Source organism: Gymnogyps californianus, chromosome 1, assembly GCF_018139145.2.
Source record: "Gymnogyps californianus isolate 813 chromosome 1, ASM1813914v2, whole genome shotgun sequence".
In the NCBI taxonomy this organism is placed as follows: domain Eukaryota; kingdom Metazoa; phylum Chordata; class Aves; order Accipitriformes; family Cathartidae; genus Gymnogyps; species Gymnogyps californianus.
The window spans coordinates 201,386,770-201,406,856 of NC_059471.1; the positions used below are offsets into that span (position 1 = coordinate 201,386,770).

General features: G+C 37.5%; 1 protein-coding gene across 4 annotated transcripts in view; it reads right to left on the minus strand.

The window, feature by feature from the left end:
- The window catches only part of TBC1D22A (TBC1 domain family member 22A), a 202,458-nt gene extending 183,248 nt beyond the window's left edge, over positions 1–19,210 (minus strand). For 2 of the 4 annotated variants that reach the window (XM_050914797.1, XM_050914795.1), the window contains exons 1-4: positions 19,149–19,210; positions 16,506–16,562; positions 13,962–14,302; positions 12,981–13,160 (exon numbers count right to left, since the gene is read on the minus strand). In XM_050914797.1, coding sequence (XP_050770754.1) covers positions 12,981–13,160; positions 13,962–14,302; positions 16,506–16,562; positions 19,149–19,210 — 640 coding nt within the window. The remainder of the gene's footprint in view (positions 1–12,980; positions 13,161–13,961; positions 14,303–16,505; positions 16,563–19,148) is intronic. The other 2 variants (XM_050914805.1, XM_050914810.1) reach the window with 2 other exon arrangements.
- Between the last annotated feature and the right edge of the window lie 877 nt (positions 19,211–20,087).

Sequence of the window (20,087 nt, forward strand, 5' to 3'; positions counted from 1 at the left end):
TTCACAGCATTTCTATACTCGTGATGTCATGGACATGCCTGTTGTCCCAAATTAGTCCTTGGCTATTAGAGTGCTCTCGATTTTGTTTTTAATAAAGCCGGAAAGAATTAAATTAGGGGCAAATAAAGAACAAATCTAAAGCTACCACATTTCTGCTGTATAAAGTACAAATAGACTCCAGCAACACAGTAAGCTTATTAATTTTTATTGCATAGAACGTAGCAGTATAGAAGTACAGATGTGAAGGTTTCAAACTTGGAAATCGCTATCTTGTAAAAATCTATTTGACTATATATGTCTACCCCAGTTTGCAACACTTTAAATCAAGGCATCAGAAGAAATCTATCCTCATCCAAGACTTTGAGAGTACCAAGGAAATGTACTTGCACTTGTATTTGAAACTTGTCCTCTATTTAATATCTCATTAACCATTAAACTATTTGTCATTGGTTGAAACGTTACATTCTCCCTAGTCAAAGCATAATTTCAATTTACTGTCATTATACTAACTCTTTTCCCTTGTAGATTTCCCAAGGAATTAGACGTCCTAGTTATGAGCTGGAAAAGATGCTCCCCCCAGCACAGGATTTCTACAAAGGAGTTTTAATGCCACCTACAAATCAGACACACATTTTCAATCAAGATTGTACCACAAAAATATCCTTGCTTCAATATAATTAATATTTTCTTAAAATTCCAGAACAATTATTTTGAAAATGAGCAGTTGTAAAACATTCTTATCGCAGACATGATCACCTGTTAAAAATGTGAGCATAGAATTAAGTTTAACCTACTGATTCAGAGCTGAAATTAGCCAGATCCAAAAACAGTATTTGTAAAACCTTGTCTATAAACTCTGTCCCAGATTGAAAGGATACTTTCTGAAGCAACAGTTTGAACTCCAATTCCTACTCTGTCTTTCAGTTGTATCACTATTTTACATAATTCTGTGCCCAATAAGTATCAAAATATTTATAAATCCCCATAGATTTTAGACCACAAATATCCCCATTTGCTAGCACTAGCCAATTGTCACTTCTGCTCAGGAGATTGCATTTATTTTTTGCAGAAACATTGTTGGGTTAGGATATCTTATTATGAAGGGATAATGTGGTGTGTAAATGCTTCAGATCGATAGAATTCATTTAATTTTGGAAAAATTTGTTTTATCTGGTTTACTACAATACATTCAGATATACATTTCTTCTCTCTGAAGAAGAAAAGGTTTAAAGCAATTATTCTAAAAGAAATCTTAGGACAGTATCCTTTTACTGCAGTAGATTTAAAGATTCTTCATATTCCATAAATATTTCATGGAGCATCCTACAATGAAAACATGCCATCAATTTACCAGCTTTCTAACCCCACGAGCTATTACTAGAGCTATTACCCATTACACCTAAAACACACGAGGGGAAACAACCAAGTCTACAAGTATTTTTCTTGCAACTACAAGCTCATCATTCTATCAGTTACAAATAAATAAAATATAAGAAATATTAAAGGAGTTCAAAATTTCTCTGTATGCATTATTCATTTTTGATACAGCTGTTATTTCATTGAGATTACTGTAAACAGCTACATGAAGTGATGGCCTGCGTGAACAACTCCACGATAGATATGATAAAACTAGATTTACATGTTTTATGTTCCTATAACATAAATTCCTTGGATAATTTAACTATACAAAGCTGGAAAATTCTTTCAAGAGCATAGATTCACAGAACTGCAGCTCCCCCAACAGCATGTTATAATACAGGCAGTACATATAGAAAACAGCTTTAATAGAGGGCTTGTTATTACTATGGCAACCACAGCAACTGGTTTCCAAAATGAATAATAGCTCTGTTAGGCACTTCATTAAAATTTTTTTAAGCAAACACTGCCCTTAATCTTCTCAATGGAACAAAGAGTTATTCTGAATGCATGCAGAAAACAAGAAATAAAGACCAATCCAATGTTGTTAATAGAGGGTAAGACCCTTTTCAGGACCTTTGCTAGAAAAGAGCAGGGAAGTACATCTTGTCCGCTATTTCACGTAGAAAGTCAGAGAAGCAGAAGTAGATGAGGTTGGTGTTAGAAGGTATGACAAAGCAAGTGAACAGAAGACTAGGAAAACTAAAGCAAAAGGAAGATTAATAAAACTGCTTAAGAAAGAATTGCAACAAGTGAAGCCAACAATGTAAATTATGAAGTAATGGAGAACAACTATGCCAGCAGAAGATTTTAAATGGCATTGTAGTTTTTCATAGTTCTCCTGCAACATTCAATTTCTATGCATCATCAATTGGTTTTATTTTTACATTAAAGCCATTCAAACAATCTCTAACAAACCTTCCAAGTAGAACTAAGGTATTTCTCTATACAGAAATAGAGAAAATAGGAAATACCACTTACAGTACCAGTTAATTAAAGGAGACAATTTTCCCACTTATTTAGAAATAACAGGCAGTACTTATTTCTCCTGATTGGGGAGAAGATGGAATTTTGCAGTCTGTTAACCAATGACAAGAAAGATCCAGTTTTTAAGTGAAGAGCCAAGTAATAATTATTTACTTTTGGACAACGTCAGCTGTGTTCCATCCCCCCCATACCTTTTTTTTTTTAAATATTCATATGCATTTGGAACAAATAACCAAGGCATAAATTTACTTATTATAATATTAAAGCTTCATGTTATTAAGAAAAGACTCCTACAAAACAGATTTAAAAAAAAAAAAAAACCACTATTGCAATATCTACATTCAAAAATGCAATCTGACACTGGTGCTTCATAGTGACACTATAGTACAAGAAAGGCACAACTAAAATAATCAGGATTACTAGATACATGTCTAGATTACTGAGGCACAAAATGCATGCAATTGTTCACAAGAGCTAGTACTAGAGAGCTTCCCCCATTAACACAAAAACCAAAACCAGTAAGTCTACCTACAATGTACATTTATTTATCACCTAAGAAATGCAAAGACTTCCTTTCTTTTTATAATTTCCCTCAATATCATTGGCTTAGGAGGAAAGCTGCTGATAAGCTTCATGATGTACAGAATAAAGAGGATCCTGATCAGGCAAAGAATTTCACATGGAATACACCTAACGAGCTACAGTTCTGCTCTTGGATCACTTCCTCCATATGCATTCAAAGTTGAGCTTGGGAAAGTCAAATAAAAAAGCAGGCAATCTTGCAAAAAGAATAAATTGACTTGGTCATCCAATACAGTTTACAGATTGCCTTTCAACTACTGAATTTGGCTCTTTCTGTTCATATTAATATAGTGAATTCCATGCCACTTTCAGGCATTTGACATTTTAGTATTTCCTGCCTCTAAGGAGAGCTAACGTCTGCTGATGAACTCAAAGCGAGAAGACTACTGGGACTGTAGTGCACTCCTCCTAAATGTTTCATGGATTTGGAAAGACAGGAAACAAGCCTGAATTTCAGTTTGTGGTCAAGCGCTAAGGGAGGTGGAGAAGCTGAACTTAGCTCACGGTTCACAAAAAATGAAAAATTGCTAGTATGTACAACGAGAAATCCTTTTGCTCTTATTTTAGTTGTCAGCATTAACCAAAAAAAACCACCTAGCTGTCAAAGAACTTCATCTACACCTAAACTGAAAATATTTCCAATACAGTCATTGGACTAAAGACTCATAATTAAAACAGTAAGAGCTACAATTTTTTTTGTATTCAGGATAGGGTTTAAAAGCTTTTCCCTAATTTCCCACCTCTATTACACTAAATTCCTGTAAAAGGCTAGCCCATAACCTCTAATCCACGTAAGGTTTTCTCAGTTAACTGCAAACATGCATTACATCTCCAGAGTAGTTGTCCATTATTGCTAAAAGACATGTGAGGGCATATCTAACCAATGATCAGTATCAGGAAGGCAGCATAGCACAAACATACATAGTGAAATACGCTCTACTGTGATTACCTTCCCAGGCAATAACTGCTTTATATATATATTTTTATATATATCTTCCAGCTCTGGACTTCCTGCTAATGAAGTAACTATGACTTAAGTTTCTATTTTTTTAACAGTGAAAGAGATGGTGGCAAGAAAACACACAGGATGAATACTACTTCCTTGAGCCTTGGTAAACTGACTTACGAGCAGGATGTGCTACTCATTACAACACGTAAATTGCTAATCTTGATGTTCAAAAGCTTCAGGGCCCATAGAAAAATCAAAGTTCTCAATAGCCTTGCTGGTGACATTCCTAGTAAGTTCCTCCCCCTCTGTGTCATCTGCACAATGGTGTGGGAAGCCGGAGAGGCTGCTCCCTCGGATAGTCTATGACTACCACAGGGAACACTGAACTTCTCACTCAAGTCTCTTTTACTGTGATAATGCAGATTTCACGTAGTGTCTGTTTAAGTTCAACTTTCATGATGCTATCAGGAAAGAAAGGGAGACAGCACACCAAAGAAAAACAAATTAAAAAAAAAAAAAAAACTACAAGAATACATCATCATATAGTACCTTTCTTTCTCCCAGCTCATCCAGAGTAAAATATCCCTCTGAATTGTACTGTCCACCACATGGCTCAGGCTTAAAGATGATTTTTGAACACCTGATCACAAATCAATACAATGAGGGGTATATGATCTCTTAAAAACTCTGCTAAAACTTTAACTGACATGAAAAAACTTTTAATTGATGACTTTTGCAATTTGTAGTAGAATGCTGTCTAATTCCCATTTTTTTTCAATTATCAGTGGTAACTACCAAGGTGTGTGTACCTTGTGTGTACACAGGAATTTGGATGATAACTTGGGGATTTTTTTTTTTTTTTTTTTAACAGTAATCCCTTTGCATATAGCTGAACTTATGGTCCCACTGTAATGCTCTATATCCAAACCCATTTGGAAACAGAATTAGTACAGAACTCCACTCTTGCTGAAAGGAACCTACTGCCATGAGTGCAACGTGAGAGTTTTAAAGACTGTGCTAAGAGCACATGTTCAGATCAACGGTTTTAACCTAGAATGCTCTCTGTGGAGGACTTCAGCACAACAACAGTTTTACTCTCTATGCCACGCTGCTGCAATTACTATTAACAAAAATCAGATAAGAGATCCTTGATTTATAGGCAAGTACTTCCTGAAAGAGGTCCAGAACCTCGGAACTAGGGCTCTTCTGTGTAGTCCACAATGTCCCATATTCATTCGTTAACCGAGTCATACTTGACTACCAAAGCTCCTGACCAAAAAAAAGGCAAAGATTTAGGGTACAGGCTGCTTTTTCAGAACTAAGAAAAGGGCAAGATTACTTTGTTTGTTAATAGGATCTGCAGCTGTTCCATCTTAGTCTTTTTTTTTTTTTTTTGCAATAAAAACTTAATTCAATGATAGGTGGTGCTTGGAACCTGGAACAGGAAGGAGTCTTTGCTCAAGGCAAAATTAACAAATCCTTTCTAAAAGAAAACAGTGCAAATCTACATTTTTTTTTCTACTTGAAGGTATAGATTCCAACTACAGTTCTTCTGTAAGGCCTTTGATATAGTCTCCCACAACATTCTTGCCGCTAAATTGGAGAGATATGGGTTTGATGGATGGACTGTTAGATGGATAAGGAATTGGCTGAATGGCCACGTCCAAAGAGTTACAGTGGAAACCAGTAACGAGTGGTGTCCCTTGAGAGTCCATACTGGGAGCAATACTATTTAATATCTTCATCAATGACATGGACAGCGGAACCGAGTGCACCCTCAGCAAGTTTGCAGATGACACCAAGCTGAGTGGTGCAGTTGATTCGCTAGAGGGAAGGGATGCCATCCAGAGGGACCTTGATACGCTTGAGGATTGGGCCCAGGCAAACCTCATGAAGTTCAACAAGGCCAAGTGTAAGGTCCTGCACCTGGGTCGGGGCAATCACCAGTATCAGCACAGGTTGGGGGATGAGTGGATTGAGAGCAGTCCCAAATTACTACATTAATTATTTTAACTGGTAGTTTAAATACAAGGAAAGAGAGGTATAAAAGAGGAACTGAAAAAAAAAAAAAACCACAAACACTGAAAACCTGAGATCAGAGAAGGTACAGAAAACAGAGAGGAAAAATTGGAAGAAAATAAAAAGTTTACTAAAAAAAAAATTTTAAACACTGGTCCAATACAGAGCAAACTAGTTAAAAATGTCAACACTTATTATGTAATGCAATGACTATGTCAATCAAATATCTTTACAAAAGAAGAGAAATACACTCTCCGGAGACAAACTATGCAAAATCCTCTCAAAATTGTTTCAAGAACCTATTATCACCTAGTTACAATGAAAAATAATAAATTAATACCTTTAAATTGAAATATCCCACTAAAGCAGTAATCTGAATAAATGCTGATTATTACGTGAAACCAGAAGTTATGAGACCAAGCCATAGAAAAAAGGAAGACAAAATACTAATCCTGCAAAATGCAATTAATATAAGGAACCATTTATGGATATTTAGCACTGATTTCTTTCAGAAGATTTTTAGTTTAAAAAAAAGACCTTTCAAAGCCTACTGGTAGAGTAATGACCTTTTTTTATTAGTCTTGTTTATTAGCTGAAAAGGCATGCATGTTTTGCAGATAACAAGCTAACTAGAACAGAACAGGAATCAGAGAGGACACCTTTCGATGACAATAGTTTGAAAAGATAGATATGACTAATGGCATGTCACATGAAGCAGCGGTAGGACAAATGTTCACTTTATACTATATACCAATGAACTGGAAGAAGAATAAGCACTAACGTGATCAACTATAGATAATTCAAAACTACAGGGGGCAATAAAATTCTAAATGACATGGATGGATCAGGAGCATAGAGATAAATCGCTATGCAGTTCAGTGCAGATAAATTAATGAAGCTGGGAACAAAATTCATCAAGTTCATTTCAATTAATGCATTTTGTAAATTTATTGAAACTTTTCAATACCATCAGTTTGACAAAGAGTTTTAAAGGACATAACAGATTGCTGTTACAGACTACTATATTTATGAACCATAAATAAAAGATAATTACTATGTTTAGTCAGGTTTAATATACATCTAGAATGTATAAACAACTGTAAGCACAAATAGGAAAATCCTACATTTCAAGTTGCTGCAACAGTACAGATAACCACTGTGATGGGAAAAAGAGACACATCTAGTACGTTTTCTTTCTAAATTTAATTTCTAGAGAACCACCCTAGAATTCTTTTATTACAGTACACAGAGGCAACCAGCTATTGTTACGAGAATCTGAGATTACACCATTTGTAATTCCTGTAAAATTACGGAATTAATTTTTGCCATCAGATTAATCAAAGGTTCAGCTATTCTTTACATGTTCTGTAAGACTTCACAACCTTATCTACTACTTCTATAGCAAAGGACTGGCTAAGAGACAGTACCCCACTCCGCAGCTTGTGGTGCTCTCTGCAAAGTTTTTCTTTTTAGAGATTTTGTTAGAATGAGTAATAGAAATAGATGAGTTTAAAAAAGGTGCAATGAAACAGAGCTTTTGAAGGTGAATATAGGATACAGCAATATGAGTAAATTTAAGATAGGAATGCTTTACCATTTCCATAGGTGCTTTTACAGGGCCTTCTTTTATTTTTACCAAGGTAGTACGCTAAAACTTCAATATGTTCTTTTGTTCAACTTGCAATATGTTGTGACTAAGTAGAAAGAAAAATCAGCTTAACATGCAGAACAACTTTACATCTTAAGAAATGAGTTGTTTTGACTCTGAAAAATTTGATATACACATGCTATGTTGCATAACGGTAGCATTACCATGTTATGAGGCTTTATTAAGACAACACAGTACACCAAGCTTACTGTTGGTTGGTGTTTGATTTAAATAAACATGTTTCTGACATCCAATTACATACTGATTAGCTGTATGTGTGTAAAAAAAGCAGAAAATTAGTTGATTTGAAGATAAAGAGTGAGTTAAGGAAGTGCTTTAATGGGCTATTCTTTAAATTGATATTACAAAACCCATCATATATCTGCTATGCTGAGGTTATAAGTTCGAGATAACTTGTTTGTTGTTATAAGTCAGTCTGATTTTATCAACATAGTTTGCTTACATTGTGTTTGCACAGTAAACAGCTCCCTAAAACATTGTACAAGACTACATAAAAACACAAGTCTAACAGATTTAAGGGAATTAAACTTAAATTGGAAGTGTGATAGACATAGCAGTACTGTCCCTCTTAAATATGTCAACAGTGGTCTGTTGAAGGAAAGAGAAATTTCTTCTCAGAGACACTGTCCCTATGCTGCTTTGTTAAAGTCCTGTCCCCTCCCCTCCTCTTAAAGCAACCAATTGTTGGCAAAAGATTCTGCAAGCACAGAGCCCATCTTCATTCAGTAACGCAAGGTCCATTACAAGGAAAGACAAGGCCTGAAATGAAGTGAATCTACATCAAATTGACTGCAAGGCAAGCATAAGCACAGGTTGATTGCACAAAACAACTAGCGTAAATTGTTCTCTCTGAATAACCCGGCATGCAGTACCAGGAGTGGGAGGCTATGCAGGCACATAGGCCCTACAGTCTACTCTGCAGCTGTCTAAGAAACACAGCTGTACTGCTATCTCCAGTCCTATCCTGCTTCCTGAATTTGCACCCAGTACACCTCAATACGATCTTAATTGACAGGGGTCAGTCCTCAAGTCCCTCTCCAACCAAAACTGCTTCTTACAACAGGCGCCTTCTACCAGTCCACATTTCTTCCCGTAACATGGTTCAGCTTGTTCAGCAGCTTTCATTCTGTAATTTTAACTTTATGAGATTATCTCCCCATTCTTTGCATTATATTACTACTTGAAGGTATACTGTCAGGGCTCTTGAATACCTCTCTCCTGCAGCACAAATCATATACCTACAAGTAACATCTCTATAGGAACTGGGGTTTTTTTCATATAGCTAACTACTCTTGACATCTAATTCACATTATACTTTCCCCACTTATATTAGAGGTAATAACAGCACAGCAATAGTCAAATAAAAAGTGCCAAATGGAAATAAGGCATATTATTTGCATCTGTTTATCATGCAAACAACAAAAATGCCTGCAGGACAGAGAAATAAAGTGTGTTACAAGCGCTTAAGGGAAGACTCAGAACAACTACAAGGGCAATTATAAATTACAAGAGTGAGCTTATTAGTTCAGCTCTACAAAATATTAAAAATGAGTTAAGGGCACTTTTGAGCCACAGAAATAGGCTCTTTATTCATAAATAAGAGTTAAGTAACCTAAAAGAATTAATTCTTTTATCTTCTGAGAATTCTGGGGTGGCTTTTTTTTCTTCCTTTCCTAGTTCATGTTCTCAGACTGTGCCTCACTAATAACTATTTGTGTATGTAAGCATCTGCTGGATAAAACTGTACACAGAAACTTTGAGAATGGCTCTGCCATTATATATTTATGTAGTATTTACCAGTGGATTCATATTCCAATTGCAGTCTATACCTGGTATATTATTTTTCTCAGTGTATAGTTTGATGGGGTTGATAGAACCTACCTATTTCCATAACTTCACAATATCCAACCTATGGACCAAACCCAACTCCAAAATCTATTAGGGAACTTCAATGGCTAAAATAATCTTCACTTCCAAATTTATATGCATAATCCATCTTTTTGAGTTTTCTTGTGAAAGAACACACTCTTTCACAACCTCTAATTGACGTACAAGACTAACATCACATTTTACACCATCTTTATAGGATAATGACTACTCAAGTGTTACTGAAAGGATTTCAAGATCATTTGTACTACTTTCTGTTCTTAGTCTATGTTGATTTCTCACATTATGATAAGAGAAAAGCCTTGACTTGAAAATGTGCATGACATTGTGGAACTGGAACAGATTAACTTATTTTTATATTGCTTTGAAAGGACTCATCACATAATCTCTTTGAACAATATGCAAAACTATATCAAGAAAACAAAGTCAACAGAAATACTTTACTTCTGCTATGACTACTTCCAAGCAAAACTAACACTACTACATGCAGAAATGAACAGAAATATTTGCTAAAATGTTTCCAAGACAACTACTCACTAATTCAATTCATCGTGACAAACAAAACCCAACTATCTGTGGATCTAACACAAAACAAAGACCCACACATACCACAGCATCACACACACACACACACACACACACACACACACACACACACACACACACTTAGCTTGGAGCCTGTTACCTAGTTCTACCTTAGTCCATTTTCAGTATTACTCTGAAGAGAAAAACAAAACAAAACCCACAAAAAACAACAAAAAACCCCAAACAAACCACCACACACAACCCACAACAGTTTCCCAGGCTACTACTATCATTATAAATCAAGATTCCTTTTTAAACATATTCTTCATTGTAACATGGAGCTAAACCAAACATCTCCCAAAAATGCATACACACATGCACACACCAGATTCTGATGAACTGTACATATGGTCATATCCACATACATTTTTGCATATGTATATATGCACACACACACTTTCCCTGATATATACTTATAATGTAGTCTGAGCACTACCATCACATATGATCACACACTAATAGCTTCATGATCATCAAGAGTTTGCATGTCATCAATAAAGAGTTCATTTCTTTCACTAAGAAAAATCAGGTATTATTTATAGATATATTAGGAAATGCTACTGAATATATCCCACATACAAAAGTCAAAATATTTGTATGAAAAAATCAAAACTGGACTTAAAATTCTAAATTACACAACTTCAAATTCTGTATTCATTACAGTTTGTACACCAAGAGAAAGAACAAGCTTCCTACAAACAGACATGGAAAAGGCATTATTTAGTGGTATCTACCAGAAAGAACACTGAGAGCTTATTAGATATTTTTCACATTTTAATAGTTTCAAGAGCAACATACTCAAATTTCATATTCCTATGTATATTTCTGTGTGAGATTTAGAAAGTTCAATAGGGGGGGAAAAAAAAACCCAGTTTGTTTAAATAATATTGACTAAACTCCCACTACAGTCAGGGTGACTGCACTCCTAATATGAGTGGAAATTTTCTTTCACTCCCTTCCAAAGTATTTTACTTTAATCCCTAAATTTTATTTACTGGGAAAGTATTCCCATCTAATTAGACAGCAAAAGTAAAATAGATAGGTTTAAATTAAACTTTTCTTCCCTCTGACTTTGTAACCTTATGTAACAAACATTTCTAACATTACAACATTCTTAAAAGTTATGAGTTTTCATGTCAGTCACAATCACATAGCTCATAACATGTTAGATCAAACGGAGAAAAAGTGATATTTGATTATCATTTTCAACCTTATATAAAATATGTAATTTGTTTTAACACCTCAGAGTTTATTCACAGTTGCATTTACAAGAATGTCCTATAACTCACTGAAGTGTTAAGTCTCATCTAGTTAGTATTGTTTCCATAGTTCTACTTTGCTAACATCAATCTCACAATAAGACACAGCACAGAAAGAAGGGGGGGGGGGGGGGGGAAGCCACAACTTGGACTATACTATATTGAAGAAGTCTCATAACAACTACAGGGCAGGAAAGTGTCAATTCAAGAACTACAAACATGCAGTTTCTACTTCCTTCCATAAGAGTTTCCTGTAGATATCTTCCAGAATGGTCTAACTCAAAGTAATTTTCTTTATTAATTATTTTGACATAAACTCCTACTTCTAAGTGACCAGTCAAGTTCTCCAAATGCAGTGTACTATTTCTACTTGCTCCAGATTTTTCACTTGGGATACAAAGCCATTTGATTCTGTGATACCCTCTCAGCACTTGTATTTACTATTCAGCAGCTAAAATCCAGGGCACAAAGGGAACAGCCAAGTCATCTGACAATACATTTGTTTTCACATTAACATGTTGTCAGCATTCACAGATGAGACACAGAACTACTGTATCAGTCTGTGAACATGAAGAATGCTCACTGAGTAGACAAGCACCAATACTTCTGTCCTGGTTTCGGCTGGGATAGAGTAAATTTTCTTCTTAGTAGCTGGTACAGTGCTGTGTTTTGGATTTAATGTCAGAATAATGTTGATAACACACTGATGGTTTTAGTTGTTGCTAAGTAGCGTTTATCTTAAGTTAAGGATTTTTCAGTTCCCCATGCTCTGCCAGCAAGCAGGTGTGCAAGAAGCTGGGAGGGGACACAGCCAGGACAGCTGACCCGAACTAGCCAAAGGGATATTCCATACCACAGAATGTCATGCCCAGTATATAAACTGGGTGGAGTTGACTGGGAGGGGCAGATCACTGCTCTGGCATCGGTCAGCGGGTGGCGAGCAACTGCATTGTGCATCACTGTTTTTTTTTCCTTGGATTTTATTTCTTTTTTTTCCCTTTTTTTTTCTTTTTTTTTTGTTATATTCCTTTTCATTATTATTGTTATATTTCATTATCATTATTGTTAGTGTTATATTTTACTTTAGTTATTACACCGTTCTTGTCTCAACCCACGAGTTTTACCTTTTTTTCCCCGATTCTCCTCCCCATCCCACTGGGAGCAGGGAGGAGTGAGGGAGCAGCTGCGTGGTGCTTAGTCGCTGGCTGGGGTTAAACCACAACAACTTCCATGCCTCATCGTTTTTCACATTCATATTTTTAAGCATGAGAATCATTCTTATACTCCATGCTGTTCCATTATCAGGCACTAACACTAAACACAGCTAATTATACTTAGTTTTTTCTCCAGAGATTAGTCCAGCAGGAAGAAATAATGTAAGAAAGAAAAGAACAAGAAGCCACCTAACACCCTGCATATTAGTAGGATGTATGCAAATTGCATATTACAAGCATGAATACTACAAGCATCCAATTTTATTCTGTCTTTCTTTTGCAAGATCAATTCTAAATGTTTAAAGTATTAGATCCTAACCAAACCATCAGGCAGAACAGTACATCAAACATGAAAATTCTATAGTTAAAGAATAATTTAGACATAATTCATAGCTCCTATAAGAAATACTCACCAAGATCTGTATTGGGGCCAGCAAGTAGCTGTTTAAATTTGTCTAATCGGGATGCTTCTCTTTCAGTTAATGCAGGAGTAACTGAGGCATTATAGTCTACCATTCCACTCACCAAGGGAGGTGTGGAAGTTTGTGGAAGGGACTGTGATCTCTGCATGGAAGGATTTTCACTAGCATTATCTGAAGGGAAAAAGAAGCATAACAGTTAGCCTCAGCTAGTGAGAAGGCTACTAATAACTTGAATTTAATTTATAAATTTAAAATAGAATTATGTTGTGGAGAAATGTAAACTCCAATATAGCACAAGTTTGGACTTCGAATGACTTGGATTTAGCAGGAGGAGCATTCTTCTTCCAAGCAGTATTCCACAATTAAGACACATCAATTAGAGATCATACTAACAGTAAGGCTAATTGATTTGTAAAACCTCTGTGCTACTGAAAGCTGTTTCTATCCCCCTCACCATTCTAAAAAAAAAAAAAGGGGGGGAGGGGAGGAGATCATTGCAATTGGTTACTTTAAAGCTTACACATAAAACACAGACCAGATCACATGAGGATGAACTTCCCAGTCCGCATGCATGGTTTTCTCCAGTTTTTCAACATACTTTACACAGTAGCATTTTAATAACAATTTTTCACAATAGTAGGAATACTCTTAATTGCATATATCTTGGTGCAGTTAACCATTAAAATACATTCAATAGCGCAACTTCCTTAGCGCAACTTCCTTCCAAAACTGAGGATGTGTTAAAGCTGAAAACAAAAAAGTTCAGTTATTCTTCCCTCACCCATGTACTTCTCACACACATGCTTTACTGTTTAGTATGGCATGCAGTATCTCTCTCAGATAAATCAATATTGATTAATAATACTTTCCTGTGGTATTAAGAAAAGGTTGGGAAGGGGTTAATGTCTTAAAAGGCAAATATTATAGCTCTCCTTATTTGATTTTCAACAACTTTTTCATTTTTTAACATACCTGATGAACTTGATGTATGACCTTCACTGACTGATTTAACAAGCCTATTATCAATTGCATGTGGTGAAGTCAGCTCTGCAGATTCTACTTGTTTTTCTTCCTGTAGATGTTCTTCCTGAAATTTATGCTGTTCTTGTAGCTTGCTGTGATTCTGAATTACTTTGTGAGCCGTTTCCATGACCACTTCTGTATTTAAGTTTTCAGCAGCTATTGCTAAGAGTTCATCATCATCATCCCCAAGATCCCAAGCATCACTTGTGTTACTTTCAAATTCTTGGAAGGTGCTGACTTTCTTTAGTTTCACTGGAGTTGTAGGTGGCTTTGAACCTGTTTTTATCAAGCTGTTAAAAAAAATAAACAATATTTAGAGAACTAGTAATGGAGTAAGCAAAACACTATGGATAAGGCCAAAAAAACAAAAGTCCATGTTTGACATTATATAGGTAGCAAATATTTATCTCCCTCCACTCATGTTACTGCTACATCCACTCATGATAACATACAGCTGAATATGTCTGAGAACAAGGGCAGGTAAAAACTGACAATAGAAGCTGAATAAATCCTTCCTTCCCTTGTCTTAAAAAAAGAAAAGCAAAAAAAACCCAAAAACAAAATAAAAAAACCCAAAGTCAAATAAAAGGAATACTACTGGAATAGTTTATAAGATAGACAGGACACAATGCACTCCTCTTGCTTCATGAACTTCTGTAGAGATTTCAGGCGTTTCAATGCAATTGCTGCATAACAACACAGGAGCAGTAACCAAGTCATCAGGTCTACTCCTAAGTCATCATAAGCAATCACGTAATACAATCACTGTCATAAACAAATCAAGTCTCACCTTAAAACTCATTAAATCTATAATTCCTCCCCATTCAGGCACTCCAGCACAGATTTGCTTCAGAACTTTGCTCTTCTCATAGGCAGGATATTTCCTCTAGTTACTAGTCTAAGTGTACACTGATTAGCTCCTAACCTTTTGTCCCTCTGTCAACATGCAGTACAACAGAGATGAACCAAGTATCCCACCGTAGCTTGGCACTCGGTCTCACCTACAGTAATGCAGAGCAATCACATATCCCTTCAGATTTCAGCTAAATAAGGCATAAAGTTGAGAGAGTTTCCCAGTCTGCCCTCAAAAACAACAACAACAAAAAGTTACTGCCATTAACTTAATTGCCCTTTCTGACCACCCCTGTCTTTCCACCTGTGCTAGTTTACCTTTTTCCTGTTAAGACAAGGCAGCCAGAATTGGAAATCAGAAAAAGTTCTCACATAGTCTTCATACAATGTCAGTAATGTTTCTGTTAGGCATTACAGGAAATATCTTTCCTAACAGGTGCTACAACACTAACACTTTCGCCCAACTTGTCATCGTTGTCTAAAATAGCAAGGTCTTTCTCCTCTTCTGTCATCGTTTCAAGCAATAAGCTTCTAGTTTTGTTACTGGGTCTCTCTTTATAACTCCACATTTTGAACCAATTCATCGCATTCCTTTTTTTTCAGTCCTCAAGGTCACACATTTCAACTGCCTTCAACTCCGTACCATCTGAAAATTAACTAGCACATGTTTACTTCTTGTGCCATTTCAAACCAGCCCTTGAAAAAATCCACTAGAAGTACAATCTCCTTTCAAGCCAATACTTTTCCTTCTAACATTATTTTTTGCCCTTACCGCTTTGGGCCATTCATTTCATTGGTCATACAATTTACCCAAAATTCTCACATACACCAACATTTTAACAGCAATGCTCATTTCAAAGGAGCTGTGAAATCTACCAACAAACCAGAAACAACTTTGTCCTTGACAAAGCTTAAAACAAACTGTCTTTCAAAAAAAAAAAAAAAAAGACAATAAAGCAAAATATAAAAAGCAGAAGCTGTCAGAATGCAGCATTTTGCTAAACACCTCAGCCATAAGGAGATAAAAATCATTCACTTGCATTAGTTGTGGGTTATCAGCATAAAATTTATTTGGTTGCTAATGATGTTTAACATAATGTTGCCATTTTCATGTACTTTGTGTTCTGATATCCAATAATCACAATCTAAGACAATAAACTCTTAAATCACTGTAAAATCTATTCTATCTACTGTCTTCTCACTCACAAGCAAAATGCCCACCTTTGCCTCAAAATGATCTACACCACAACCTGACTCTTCTGTTATAGATAGACAAATAAAGCCAGTCTATCAACAGAAAGATGCACATAGGAAAGCCGCTTACATCTGAGTTGTAAGCTTCATCTGCTAAATTAAGATTAGTATTTACCATACAATTTCCAATGTATAAGGCACTGCAAACAGATAATAAAAGTTGGCAATCTATGTTAGGTAAGAACTGAACAGCTGATTTTTTGCTCCCAACATAGTAAGCATCCAGAAGTCACAAAAGAGAAGGTAGAACAGAGAAGTCAAGATTATGACAAAAATTGAAAAAAGGAACATTAACAATAAGCTTTATAGCCAACAGGGAAGAAAAAGAGGAGAGAAGGCAGAGGAGATCCAAATCACCTGGAGTATTTAAATATTAGGTTAACTTACGTTCCATGCAATAATGGATCAAAAGGCGGATGCTGAGCTCCATACACATGTTGAATACTAAAGGAAAAGAGAGAGAGTTATCACAAAAATAATAAAACATTTGGGGTTTTTCTGTGTATTAAATAAACAGTCAATAATAAACAGAACTGAAATGTTCCAACAGTTTTCCATTTCAAAGAATCCCACATACCACTAAAAATAACGAAGCTGAAATTGAAGTGTATACTAAAAAGTAGCTTAATAAAAATCATAGATTTGCCAAACAGGAGCTCTTTTTGAGGTCTAGGCTAACTTAGGCTGACTTATTTTTATGACCAAGAATTAAAACAAGGAAAAAAAGTTAACTCCACAATAAGAATCTACACTGCTTTTAAATTCTTTCTCTCTTCTGATGTATCATTTCTTCATTTATCTCTTGCAAAAAAATAAAAATTCTCAAAGAAATGTCTGTAAAGATTTAATCTTCTATGTACCCTTGTCACCCAAAATCCAACCAGTCAATTCTTAACTGTTATTAAAGTACAAGGCTGATTAAATTTAAAGAAAAATGTGAAAGATGGCATGTTAGAGAATAAAAGCCATGGGAGTACTAAAAACAAATGCTTTGAAATAAATAAGCTTCCAAAGACCGATTTATTCACTACAACCTCTAAAATTACAAAACAGCGTGTTACTGTGTGAATAATAAAACTCTCTACAAACTAAAAGTTCATTTCCTCCCAGTTTTCAGCTATAAAACTATTTTATAAGTAAAAAAACTCCACAGAGAACACATCAAGATTTACATGTGGCTTCATAATGGAAATCATTACTACAAAACTCTCTGATTGTAAGAGGAGCAAATCACATGCAACATTAACTTCTATCTAAACCTGTACTAAAAACCACATAAAAGGAGACAAACATGCCCTCCTGACAAATCAAAACCAATCTCCAGACGATAAATATAAATAAGTCTAACCTTAGTAAATCTGAGACAGAACCAAGCCAAAAAGACTGCAGTCATAACAAATTTTAAAAGAGGTTTAGACTTATACTACAGGGGCAGTATTAACAGTAGTGAAATTAGCCCTAGTAATGACTGAGTGGTGGTTTATAAACACTATCAATTTTTATGTGATTCCATGCAAATCAAAAAGTCAGTCCACCACCAGTCTTTCTACACAACTGTACACCATACGCTCCACGGTCAAGTCTCTCTGCTCTCCTGCTCTACGCTCATGTGAGGGTCAGGTGTCACTTTCCATTTTGGCATACAGACAGAATCTGCCTTTTCTTTCAGACACTCTATGAATGACCATGATGGGAATCCACTCAAATATAAAGCAACAACAATCCTCTCCACTCCATAATTAAAAAAAAAAAACAAAACCAAAAGCACATTCTCCACAGTGTCCTCATTTTTCCACATGCCTGCAGTTGCCCACAAATTAATTAACTGCAACTATTCATAGGCCCTGTGTAATCGAGGAGGGTCAAAAGTGTTTTACCCCCAAAGGACTCAGCAAAGTTACAAAATAAGAAGTTCAGAGAGACAAAAACAGTTGGACTAGAAGTTAGTTTATAACTAGAGAAACAAAACCACTGCCAGACAGTGCTTATGGGTAACTGAGAATGGAAGAAGTTAAACGATGAAGAGGATTATTTTGCTGAATTCAGGTAAATGGTATGACGTATAGAGTTAGTATTCTCTGACAACCAAGAATACACATCATTCTTACAAAAAGGAGATAAGAAACTGAGTTAGTCTACTGTGAGAACAGTTTAGGGATGGGAGCAGAGAATGTTATCGTTAAATAATCATCTGAACATGCATTGCCAGCGTGATGTAATGGTCAAAAGAGTTAATGTGACTTCGAGGATGTATTCCCTGAAAAATCTTGAATGGGAGAATGTGTTTGTAGCTCTTAGCAATGATACAACGACTGGGTCCGCTGTTCACGCTTCAGGAAAAAAGTGGAGAAGTTGATGATATTTTGAAATACCAAGCAGAAACTAAAATATGGCTATATGTCCATAAAGTGCAGTTTCTTGTGCAGTATTTCAAAATATCATAACTTGTATGAAGTCACAACCCATCATAACTTGCATCATTGCTAAGAGCTACAAATATATTCTCCCATTCAAAGCCTTCCAGGGAATACGTCCCCAAAATCATGTTAACTCTTTTGACCATGACATCAGGCTGAGAATGCACGTTCAGATAATTATTTAACAACTTTTCTGATACAAGTTGTAACTAACGCTTACCGACACCACCAGCGATCTTCGATCAGATAACGGGAGGCGCCCAACACTGAAACGCTCCCGGCTCTGAGCTAACAAGAGAACCGAGGGAGGAACGGAGAGACACTACACCGACCTCCCAGCGGGACACGCTCCCTACGGCCGGCACAGGGTCTACGAGGATCCCTTGAACTCAGCGGCCGAGGCGACAGAACACGGTGTCGGGGAGAGAACGAAGCGGGACGGGCCCCGCGGCGGCGGCGGCGGGGCTGGGCAGAACCGCTCCCCACAGCCCCACAGCACCGGGCTGGAGGCTGGCCCCGCCGCCCTGTGCTCCAGCTGGCGGCGGGACGGGCCCGCGGCCGCCGCGGAGAGCCTCCGCCCAGCGGGCCCCGACCTTCCCGCGGCTCCTCTCACCTGCCCGGCACCTTCGCGCCGCTCCGCTTCCAGAACTGCTTCCTGCCCCCGTCGCTCGCCATGGCGGCCGTCACCTCATCCCCCTCCCCGCGGCGCGGCTCGCGGCCCCGACCCGCTTCCTCAGGCTTCACTCGCCCCCATTCCCTTCCACAGGAACGGGACTGAGCGCCGCCATCTTAGGACCAGGAAACAACCCCGCTCCTCATTCGCCCCTCAAGGCGGCCCGGGGGTTTCAGCCAACCAGAAGTGAGAGTGCTGCCGGGTGGGTCAGGTTGGGCCAATCGCAGCGAGGGAGTGCTGGGCGGCGGATGGGGAAGGACCTTGGGGCAGGGCATGCCGCGGTGGCGGCTGGGTCCGCCCCTGCCGCCATGTAGGCGGTGCAGCAGGGCCGCGGCCGGCCTCGCCTGCGTGGGGAGGCCGACGTGGGGCGGGCGGAGAGGCGGCCGGGAAGCAGCTGGCGGCGGCGGTGCCCGGCGGGCCGGCGCCGGGAGCCTTGGCCGGGTCCTGTCGCCGCTGTGTAAACCCAGGCTGAGGCCGCCGGCGCCAGGGAGCCTCTCCCTTCCCTTCCCTTCGCTGGCCTTGTCGTGGTGTGTAAGGTACCAGCCTGTGATGGTGCAGGGACCCGCTCTTGGTTCCTGTCTGTCATTAGCTAAAGTATTCCTATAAAGTCAGTTTTTACTTCCTGGTACTCCGAGTATGATGTTTTCAGGCTTTAATCCTTTTTGATTTAACCATAAAGAGTAATTCAGAGTACTCTTCAGGAAGAAATGCAAAACTTGCCATGTCAGTGGAAGGGGACATTAACTGAAGATAAGAGGACAGATTTCAATCAAATTAGATCTAACACCGGTTTAGAACAAAATACTGCAGATTTTTTTTCCACTTTATTTTTTTTGCAATTATTTACAATTATTTACTCGGTTACCTTGGGGGGAGGGG